We start from the raw sequence: 12,027 nt of genomic DNA on the forward strand, positions 1-12,027 counted from the left end.
AAATTGAGGTGCGGAAATAGAGGGCGCTGTTGGAGCTACCACGGAACATTTTGGAAAAAAAAAAGATCAACGCGCATGATTAAAATCGACGCGCGCGCTGACCAGAGACCGACTTATTTTTTTTTTTGGCCTAATCCAGAATACGCCAAATACTTCGGTACTGTATGAACTCTATGAACCCAGAGTACATCACTTTGCTCAATCTCACTATCTTTGGATACTTTTGTCCCTGCTGCTTTGTGACACACATCTAGGAAAGATGCTGCGCACAAGGTAGGTAGTGTAACCCGGGATGTGCGTGTGTCAACCCGGATCTGCACGCATGTCAACACAGACAAGCGTCAATGAACGAAGCTTTGGAATTCACAAACGAAATTAAAACAAAACAAAAATTCTGTCTTTGTGTAAAAAGAGTTGCATTAAAAGGTAATGGGCACCATTTGCAAACGTTCAAAATTGAAAATGTCAAAATATCATACGTCAAGCATCCTGTGAAATCACTGCACCTACTGTCATTTTTGAGAAAAGAGGAATTACCATTGTTTCCTTGCAATTGTTAGACCTAATTGCAAACCTATGCTTTGCATTGAGAGAAAAAGAAGATTTTGACAGTTTTTTTCTCATAAAGTATATGTACTGAGCTGACCTTTTGACAAGTTACTTTTTGTAATAACCTACTTCAGGTTTGTTGTATTGTTGTGCCTGGAATCGGCAGAAACAATATTTTTTTCGGAAAATTACCTTAAATCTATATTACTTCTCTGTCACACAAAGGAGTTGTAAAAATTGTATAAAAATACCTAAGAGGCAAATGGCACCTGACATTTGCCAGGGTACAAAATACCATAGATTTAAACCCAGAAGACAAATGTATAGTGACCACGCATAAACCGCTTTTGAACACTCAAGTATTTTCATTTTAGTCATCCTCTTCAGTGCTTGTGCACTAAGATCAGATACACGAAAGGCATCAAATGTTTAAGTTCAAGACCCCCCTAAAAAAAATATATATATTTAACAAAATAAACATGCTTCCATCCACTTAGAAATTAAATGTAATTCCCCCCCCCCAACTATGAAAAGCAAAAAAAGAAAAGCAAAATGGGGGGGGGGGGGGGGGAAAGGCAACAATCCCTGCAACAGGTGTTCAGGAACTACATCAATTGCACTCACGAGAGCATGAGATATGTCGGGCTTAGTGAATACATTCAAAGGACTAGTTAGCTGGGTGGATATAGCCTGGCCTGCAATTAGCCAGTGACTCACTCTGAATCATTCCACGCTGGCAGGGCCTCCTCGTCCATGATGTCAAGTTCCATTGGAGCGGTGATATCCTCAGACATGTCAGACTTGTTGCACTTTTTGCTGTGATGCTTCTGTGATGTACAGCAGACGAAAAACACACACAGGTTGGGAGTTTGTTTCATTGGAAGGTAGATATAAAAACATATACAAAGATACAGGGTGAGTAAAAAAAAAAGCGGAACCCAAACCCCAAAAATGAAATTCATATTTAAAAAAATATGTAGTACCAAACACAATAATGACCGCAACGCCAATTTCATAAGCTACTTTTAGATGGAAAAAATTACTGAAATTGCTCAATCCATTCAAAGAATATCACCATTTAAACGCAATGACCCTTAAACCTCTTTCATCCAAAAAAAGCAGTTTATTGTGTTTTCTGACTGTTTGGAACGACAAAGAAAATGACACAGAAAAACTGTTAACAACTGTAGTACACAATATCTTTATTAACAACCCTGGTTAAGCAAACAATATGATTGATTAAATCCACTTTTTTTTAAAAGACGGGCCTTCAAAAGGACTTCGTTGAATATTTTTAACTTTTAAACTGAGGTTTTATCGCTGGTGATGTTTGAAGACAATTGTGACGATTCCTGAAATCGCCTTTTTGGACGAAAGAGGTTTTAGGGTCATTGTGTTTAAATGGTGATATTCTTTGAACGGATTGGGCAATTTCAGTAATTTTTTTCATCTAAAAGTAGCTCATGAAATTGGCTTTCTAGTCATTATTATGTTTGGTGCTACATATTTTTTTAAATATGAAATATAATTGTTGGGGTTTGGGTTCAGTTTTTTTTCCCACCCTGTACTATGCATATGAATGGGCTACATGTCTTTTTTAACCGTTGAGTAACAACTTCACGCAACACTTGCATAAGTTTTACATTATAGGGCTGTGCAGAAAATACAGAATAGTCAATATTCGATCGATACCGAATATTCGATCTACAAAATGTCCAGACAGCATTTTACCAAATACTAAAAAAAAAGGCAAAAAAGTGAGCCTTCTCATGTAGATGAAGACGAACATCCATGATGCAATGTTATTCATATAATTTGAATGGTATTGTCTATCAAACATGTCAAATGCCACAGTTTTGTGGACTGCAACTTCAGGTCAATATCCTTGTGGTATTGTGGCATTTCATAATGCACAATGCACCCAGTGTTTATTCCATGCATGCGCTTTAGGCATAATCTGAACCACTGAAGTCGTATTGGATGTTACTAGTGGTTACTGTTTCTATTAGAGCTTTCAGAGTGGTCTTTCACCTCTGTACTCAATGGGATATTTACATCCTGTTTCACAAGCCAGACGAGGCTGCCATATTTCCCAGAAAAGCCACACGTATGGAATCATGCCAGTTATCTGTAATTTATTAATCAAAACCCATACTATCATAAGCTCTCATATCCCCAGCATGTAACAAACTGGCGAAATCAAGAGCAATACTGGACAGGTTACTAACAAAATTGTACAGTTTCATCAGAAAGTTACTGCAGGGTTGGACCAGGACCTGAAAGTATAGGAATATTTTGTAATCATTGTCTTTTTCCGACCTATTACTTTCTACAAAGTGTAGTTACAATGGTGTTACTTTATATAAATTGATTCATTCACTCATTGTCTCCTCAGAGTTTTGTGTGGCAATCTGAATACAAGGGCTTACAAAAAGGTCCGATTGTTCATTGCAAAGATCAACAAAAACCACTAAAGTTACATAGGATAGTGCTGGATTCAGCAAAAAATGATAAAGTTGCTTTTCATATCAGTTCTTTCTTACCTTTCTCTTTTTATGATGTTTGTCCTCTTCCTTCTCCTTGCATCTTTTCTTCTTCTTTTTCTTCATCTTTTTGTGTTTGTTGTGCGTGGTCAGTGTCAGGCTTGTGGGGGAGTTGGATATCGCCGTGTATGTCGCTGCAGAGCCCACTGACATGTTTGGAACTTCATCCCCACTTTCACTTGACGAGTCGTCTGTGGTAAGATCAACAAGTATTGACTGTAAGTTACTGATGTGGTCTCAGGAAGCACATGTTAACAACACACATTAAATTACTGTCTATTCTCACAAATTATATTTCTGTTTCACTTTGTTTATCTGAACGGCTTCCATCACTGTATATTTCACATCTTTCCTTGTCATAACTGGCACAATGCAATCTTACTTTTTATTAGCAAATGTTATCAATACGTTTGTATGTAAAAGGAATTTATAACCTTAAAAATCCTTTGCTTCTACATCTAAAAAATCCTTTAAAAATTACAAATATTGTAAGTTCATCCTAACTCCCTTGGGTGATTTACTAGGAGCCTTCCTCATCCTTGCTAATTCCAACACCATATGGTAAACTGTGCATATAAACAGTTGGACTCTGTTTAATTGTGGTATGCCTAATCCCATGTAAAGCACAGTCAGTTTACTAGTGCAGTACTCATCCTAACAGATCCCAACAAACCCTGGTGTTGGACTTTGGCTGGTTGGGTATCGTTAGGGTTATGGTAGGGAAAAAAGGACTGTAACTCAATAACCTATTATTTAAAATGACACCATTTTATGTACCACCCAGAGAGTTATTTGCCATTTTTTCCTCCGAATGATCGCTTCAGTTTGGACGGTAGACCTACATTGTGCCCTGTGACTGTAGCGAAGGGGGCATTTGCTCCTGATTATCTTACCCGACATGACTGCACGTTTCTTGCTCTGGAGTGCAACGGCTCGCTGCCTGTCCACCTCACGTGGCTGGCACTTCTCACAATAGAACGTCTCTGGGATGTTGTCCCTCTCCAGGCCCATGCAGTCCACATGCTGCCAAACACAGCAATGGTCACAGCAGATCATGTAGCCATCGTCATGCTCAAAGTTGCTGCAAAGAGACGTGGAGGATAAGTCTGTGTTATCGGTCTAAAAGAGGAACAACATGACTTCACTTGTTGATTCAGAAGAGGAAGTTCATAGATGAGCCATTCTAAAAAAAACTAGCATCATAACAAAACTGACTTTGCAAGTTAACCATCAACAAAATATGTTGTCAACTTGAGTAACTTAGGCCAAAACAAAGTCTCCGGTTTCTGGTATGCCCGCGCGTGGCCCGTAACCACGCGTCGGCAAAATAAAAAAAAAAAAAATCTTCAATGTAAGATGATGTCTAAAAACTGCCAAACTCACTAGTTTGACTGGAATCTTGCTGCTGAAAAATTTTAACGTGTTTTTAGATGGGGTTACGATCAAGTATAAGCTTTATGTGGCCTCTCTTGGCTCCCATATATTTCGCACTAAATTTAGAGGGGCCACCATTTGCATTTATCAGCTGACATTTGAAGAAGAAAAAAGTAAAAAAAATTAAAATAAAAAAAGCCGTGTTGCTGCACCACTTTTGGGGCAAGCTCCATACCAGAAACCTAAGCCTTTTTTTGGCCTTATACACATTTTTTTTCTAATAATTAACCAAACTTCCCCCATGATGTTTTTTTTTCACAGTTAGTCTACAAGCAAATGAAAGTGTCAATTTTTTTTAGATTTCAGATTTAATTAAAGGACAAGTTTCGGTGATTATGTGACCTGTCTTTTGATCATTCTAACGTGAGAAAGAAGTTTGAAAACATATCACATTCAAATGAACATGATTTCATATAACATGAATAGCCTGTATTTATTTCAATTGCGGATATATGACCTTTCATTTCAGTGTTCATACACTTCAATATCAATCTACTATGTCTTACTTTTAGTACAGAGCATGAAATTTTTGTGAGTCAAAGCAAACGGCTACCAAAAATAACCAATAAAAGAAAAAACTTGACATTGAATAATCAACTGGGCCAATGCAACCTCATTAAACATGTAATTATTCCAAGAGTCATTGAACATGCACGCATGTGAATTGTGCACTGCTGAAGTTGTTGGACACATGCCAATATGTGTAGTTTTATGGGCTTGCATTTTTTGTACAGCAGTGTTCACTGTAGCAGCATTCTACCGTACATGTGCCATTAGTTCTTGCACAGTGGTAGATATTGGAGGATTTCTAAACTGCCCTACGAGTTTGGGCCAACGCATAACTGGACATCACAGAAATGTGGCATATGATCTGCCAATCAGCATAGGAAAAACATTACACAAACTCCCTTTCACTTTAAACTTATACAAAAAGCAAAGGGCTTTTTCAACATAAACATCAAAATAACAAACCATCTCAACATCTCAGTTTTCCACAGGAAATTAGATCTCTTCGACAAAAAAAGGACTTCCTGGGCCAAACAAAATGTATGTCAAAACCCCCAGTCACTCTAATGTAGCTAGTATACGTATCAGACTGAGCCATACAAAAAAACGTAAAAAAATACCACAAAATTAGGTCACCAAAGATGAGTGAAAACTTACCAAATGCATCTCGTTACCCCTTCGTCCTTGCTTTCTACCTGCTCAGGGGGACTCACTGTCAACTTCACTTCGAGATTCAAAGGATCATCAAATATCCCATTGACTTTGGTTGGTACTGGGGAGACTAAAGGGACCGGAGAGGGCGACTCTGGTGGGGTGGGAGGAGGGGGCGCTCCATAATTATGATCCTAAAATAGCACATTATAAGAAAATATAGTACGACAATGATTAATGTTGACAATACCACAGGCACGCAATGTAAACCACTAATGCAGCTTCTTTTTTTTAGCAAATACAAACTTAATAAATTTACACCACTATTATTCTAGTTTGTGCTCAGTTGCCTCACCGAACTTAAATTCACCACAAATGATTTAGTTTTCACCTACAAACTGTATGTACTTGTAGCTTTCGAAAATAATACATTACACCATAAATTAGAATAAAAAAATCACCTATATTAGCATAATTGTTTCTGAATGGAAGTACACGTATCGTTTTAATAATATTCATTTTCATCTCGGGAAATGATGTTAAGCCATTAATAAAAACGACCACAAATAAACTAGTCCAACAAAAAAGAAAATAGATAGTACCTGATAAGGCAGACCGATATAATGGGTGGTTGTATGAGCCGTATGTGCAGGGTGGCTTGTGACATCTCCTGTTGCCACGGGTTGTTCTACTGGTTCGGGACTGCAATTGTAAGACAAAATGATTTTGTTAACCCTAACTCCCTAGGCCTTTTTGCTAGGATGTAGCCTCAATCCTGCAAAATCCTCCAATTGGCCTCATGGAAAAAAAGCATATAGCCTCAATCCTGCAAATTCCTCCGCTATTTCTTGAATATGGTCCATGGAGGGGTGACCACTGCCTGAATCCTACAAAATCCTCCGGCTATGACTGTCAATAGGCTGAGGCAGAGGCAGTGACATCCTGGAGCAGTGCGGAGGATGTCAAGTATAATCAAGGACTAAATTTATGCACGGCTGAGCATAAACAACACAAGGTCCGGCCCAAGACCTTGACACAGTGCGTACTCCGAAATCAGCAACCCACTTTTGCCATGTAACCTCAATCCTGCAAATTCCTCCAATTTGCAAAAAGGATTTTGGAGGATTCAGGGCGGTTAGGGTTAATGAAATGTTAATGATTTTATGATAATTGCTATTGACAATTTATGATTTACTTTTTGCTGAGATCAGTTTTTTCTCTCATTTTGGGGATCAAAGATCACCAAGGAACGATGAGTCACTCAGTAATATTATTGAAATGTACACACTGTTGCAACAGCATGCACTACACATGTACAATACATCATGTACAATGTCAACAGAAAGTAAAAGTATTTCCTTAAAAAAAGTACGAGCAAAGTTTTATTGAACCATCCTGCATTCTCTTGAAAACCGAGCATGTGGTCTTGCTTTCCACGAAATCACGGTTCACTGTTGTGTTCAATTCGAAGGCAAAAATTACTTGAGGGTTGGGAAAAAGTCATAGACAGTCATTTTATTTCTAAATTGCATTGGCTATTTTTACGGATGTCATATAGCATTTTACAAAGGCTATAGTTACGGAATGGTAACGTTAAGAACACTGTGAATTTATGAGGCTTTAAATTCCTACAGCAGTTAAAGTGCCTCGGTAGTTCAATAGGATCCATGCAGATACGTGTGCATTTTTAGTGCCGAATGTGATTTTTACGTTGTTTTTAAGCAAATCCTACTTATTAATAAAGTAGATTTCATTTTTCTTTCCGATTTGTGGCTCTGTACTAGGATTTTTTTTACAGGGAAGTAAAGTCTAAAAAACATTCAGTTGACACTGATGCATGTACAAGGGTCAACTTCCATAAAAATAGCAATAATATCTTTCCTATATTTATTTATATCAACTCAACAAAATATTTCATGTTCTCACTGTGAATATCTAGAAATAAGCTTAAATTGAAATTTTTTTTTAAAAATAAACATAGGTATTTTCTAATGTTTTGTATGAATCTAAAAATAACTAAAGTTCCTGTGATGGAATTTGTAAAGCCCAAACGCATCACTGAAGGCGAAAGAAAAAGTCTGTGTGTGATGTTAAGGTAAGCGTGCTAATGGTAAAAACACCTTAGGCAATGGCCAACTTGATCAAGAAGTTATCTGTGTTTGAATGCTTTTTTAACACATTTGGATAATCCTAGTCCACGAGTGCAAAAAAAAAAGGCAGCTTTTTGTACATAAAGAAAAGAAATCACGTTTCGACTCCACTAGAAAAGAATTCCACTCACATGTAAATAACTTACACAAAGAATTTAAGTAAATTAAGCCAAAAAAAGAAGGAAAAAAATGCCCAAAATTTGATCTTGACAAAATATATCAAAAATTGGCTTTTTTCCATGCAAACAAAAACCATTTGATTACTGAAATAAATTATGCGACAATCGCATGACCACACATGAGTTTACAGGACTGCCACAGGCAAAGCAATGTATCATATGAGTAGATATGTTAGTTGGGGGGGGGGGGGGAGAGAGAGGGGGGTGGGGGAGGTCTTTCTAAGCCAACATGACGGCAAGAACATGAAGACTTCCTGGCCAAGTACTTACTCAGAACCTGCAGCCATGGCAGCATAGTTCTTGTCTGTCAGTGCTCCGTCATATACTAGTATGTTACTCATTACGCAGTAGTTAACATGAGGTTGAATCGTTGTCGTCGTCGGGGATGCTGGGCAGCTGTTGTCCAAGGGACGACGCTGCACGTTGCACACATGGCAAGTGCTTTGTCCTCAGGACCCTGGGATCAACACAGAAAATCAACTGGACTTTAGCAGCATACATGGGCAGTGAAAAATGACAATAATGTGGAGAACCTGCAGCAGTTTACATCATGTATGGGATTGTATCACACGTCCTTTGGTTTTTTTTAATTTCCAGGGAAAAAAAGCTATAATGTTAAGTGCACATGTGTACACATTTTATGATACGATATGGCATTGTTATGCAAAAGAAATTGCTGTGTTTCATCATTTCATGTAACCCAAAGAACCTACCCTAACATTTTAGGTGAACATACATGCAGTGGCAGTTGTTGAATTTGGTTTGTAACTTTGTGTTGTTATATTTGTGGTTGATTTATATTTTTTTATGCATACACATGAACATTCATGTACATGTATACATGTACATGTGTGCTTCTTGCAAAATGAAAAAAACATATTCATAATGATAATCTGAAATAGTTGTAAACATGAAATGAATAGCCTTTTACAAGTACGTCTACTGGATCAGTTGTCCACCAATAGTGCAAGTACAAGTTGTGTACATATTCACCTTACTACCAAAACAAAAAATGTGCACATGTACCGATATGTATCTGCCCTTCTTTTTTCCGCTCTTACTGGAAACACAACATTTATTTTGGGCCATATCACAATCAAATGCTTAGGCTTTGATGAACATGTAAGTCATGCATACATGTACATAATGTGGCACACACATGTTTTATAACAGAGTGATTTTCTAAAGATTACCCCTAATTAGACATTTCTCAAGTGTAATTTGAATTTTGAAATTTTTTCCATACATGTACACACAAAGGAAGGTAGTTTAATTTGTTTCTATGTTTAAACACTGCATGCTCATTTACGATCAAAATATCAATTCACACAAAAAATATTCAAAATGAAATGAATATGACACGTCAATGTGAATCATTCCTCCTAATTACGATACAAAACAGTAAAACAGCTATCCTTCCAGCAGAATCAGCTCAATGGCAATTTGGCAAACTCAAACACAACGTTAGCTTTTATCATGCAGTGAGTCACTCACTGCCTTTGTTCAGCAGTTCCGTGTACATCGTGTATGCCCATTATACCAATTCCTACATGTATTTAAGTAATTTTCCATAGAATTAAGTACAGAACATCATGTACATGTACATTAGCCTGTAATATAAGACGAGGAGCCTGAACTAATCTACACTGTAATTAAATCCTTGTTTAGGAAAGCCTAAAAATATTGTGTATCTACCGGTACATCTACATGTATAGGACGTACATGTACGTAGGCGTGATGTTCAAGTGTACAGATGCAATACTGTACCACTGCGTTGAAGGCAGCTTTTCAAATGCAAATAAGCAGCCTCTCCCTACAAACACACACTGTGTTAAACGTTTTGTTCAAGTACATGTACGATACACACACACACAACTGTACATGTGTGCTTATTAACCCACAGCAGATTTGTGCAATGAACACATCAGAATATATCTTACATGTACATGTGTACATGTACATGTAAAACTGACCATGCACATGTCTAGCCATGGTCCTTACAACATGTACAAAACAAAATGAACACAGGGTGAAAAAAAACCTGTTGTGAATGTGAATGTGAATATGTACATGTACTTCACATGGTAAATGGGTGACATGAACATCCTGCCATGCATGGAACGCATCAAACAAGCATTCAAATTTCAATGGTACAAAGGTTCTGCACAGGCTGAGGACAAACTATCAATAGCCTGACACCTTATCTGCTTTGTTTGCAGTGCACTCTAATAGGACAAACTGTCAAATAATTGATGTTACCTAAAAAAAAACAAAGCTTAATGCTGATGCAGAAGAGGTTAATTAAAACACACTCCCAAACGGTAAGCACATCATCGGTGCTAATCAATGTTATGGTTATGCAGCATGTGTGTCCTAAATGCTACAAGTTCAAGGCCCATGTCTTATTTTCCTTGCATAATATACATGTAGGTCATAGGTCAAGTGTCATTAAGACATGGGCACACTGCATACTCAAGAGGAATAAGTGCGATTGTGTACATGCTCAAGATAAACAAGTACAGTAATCACAATATGCACCATGTAAAAGACAATATAATAACTTTCAAAAATTGGGCAAAAGAGTACATATTTAGGCAAAGATCTTTATAATTAAGGCAAAATTTAAAAAAAATTAAAAGTGTTTCATTTTTATATATTTTTAAATTGCATTCCACTGAATTACTGATTTAGTAGTCGCTTTTATATTCCTGGCTTATTTCATTTTCAAAACCAATTTCAAAACCAATGCAACCTGTGGTTTAAACATGTGAACATGTACAAAAGCCTAAACTCGCTTTTCCATTTTCTTTAAAAAAAAAGCAAAGCAAATAGTAGGCTAACGCTTGAATTCCGTTGACTCGTTCATGATGGACAATCTACATTCACGTTGGTCGTGTGCGCCAAAATGCCAAAGCAGTGCCCATAGTATCAAGCAGTGTGTCCATGAGGAGTATTTATAATTTTGCAAGTGTTTTCTAATAAAACTTGAACGATTTCTGTTATTGGTGTCTGTTTTAAACTGTTTTTTTTTTCTTGACCTATCTCATTTAATACATTATCTACAATAACTGACTATGAATTGAGGTAATGGTTAGAGAATGTCATCAGGATACTGCATTCTTTCCCTATCGGAAAGAATGTTGCATCCTAGCCTGACGCCACTCTTTTCATCATTAATACTCATTACTCAATGAAGGTCAGTCATTGCAAAATGTTGAAAAGGCATGAATCTGAGACTGAGCAGCATGTCCAAGTTTGTCAGAAAATACTTTGAAAATGCACTCAACTCTCTTTACACTTTGTACACAACCAAAGTGGCATCTGGATCCTATATTCTTTCCAAACATGCCAAATTGTGGCTAAACTAAAGTTTGACTGCGGGATTTTTTATTGGACAACTAGACGTCAAATCTAGAGTTAAGGAATTATAATTATTTCCTGCTTTTTAAGTACATGTATTGTGACATTAATTTTCATATTGAACATGGGGAATATCAATATCAAGTGGGAAAAAAGGCTGGTAATCCTTATCTTTTAGCATGTTAAGGACACCTCTATATTTTACGAGTTCTGTTCAAAACTTACTTTTGCAGATGACTGTCCAGTACCAAAGTGACTTTTGCAGGCTAAAGCAGTCTTTTTTTCTTCAGATAAATTCATGTTAGTTGTAACTTTGAAAGCACTTTCAAAGAAAACGTGACTTTCCTACCATGCCTACCCTTTTTTGCAGTTCACCATCTTGGTTTTTCAGTGTTTTCTGTTCATCATCGTCATGTTTTCGCCCCTTAATTTCCCTCATAAATCAAAGCCCTGCCAACCTTTTTCCACAAAATTAAACCTGTGATATTCAAGAAAGTGTCACTGTCAGTTCAGATATATGACAAGAAATATCAGAATGTCACTTTTGAGTGTCATTTAGTCAGCTCTTTTGGTGAGCATGGTGAGTCTACCTTATACATTAAGTTATATAATAGGAACGGGGTCCTAAAAGTAAGGATTACCAAAGTCTAGGCT

General features: G+C 37.1%; 1 protein-coding gene across 3 annotated transcripts in view; it reads right to left on the bottom strand.

Annotated features, from left to right (window-relative positions):
• Nucleotides 1-12,027, bottom strand: part of LOC119726612 (inactive histone-lysine N-methyltransferase 2E-like) — a 34,613-nt gene that overhangs the window by 21,339 nt on the left and 1,247 nt on the right. For all 3 annotated transcript variants that reach the window (XM_038198358.1, XM_038198357.1, XM_038198359.1), the window contains exons 2-7: nucleotides 8,284-8,470; nucleotides 6,287-6,386; nucleotides 5,691-5,878; nucleotides 3,986-4,173; nucleotides 3,093-3,283; nucleotides 1,267-1,376 (exon numbers count right to left, since the gene is read on the bottom strand). In XM_038198358.1, coding sequence (XP_038054286.1) covers nucleotides 1,267-1,376; nucleotides 3,093-3,283; nucleotides 3,986-4,173; nucleotides 5,691-5,878; nucleotides 6,287-6,386; nucleotides 8,284-8,354 — 848 coding nt within the window. In that variant the 5' untranslated portion in view covers nucleotides 8,355-8,470. The remainder of the gene's footprint in view (nucleotides 1-1,266; nucleotides 1,377-3,092; nucleotides 3,284-3,985; nucleotides 4,174-5,690; nucleotides 5,879-6,286; nucleotides 6,387-8,283; nucleotides 8,471-12,027) is intronic.

This window comes from Patiria miniata, unplaced genomic scaffold (assembly GCF_015706575.1).
Source record: "Patiria miniata isolate m_02_andy unplaced genomic scaffold, ASM1570657v1 HiC_scaffold_2, whole genome shotgun sequence".
In the NCBI taxonomy this organism is placed as follows: Eukaryota; Metazoa; Echinodermata; class Asteroidea; order Valvatida; family Asterinidae; genus Patiria; species Patiria miniata.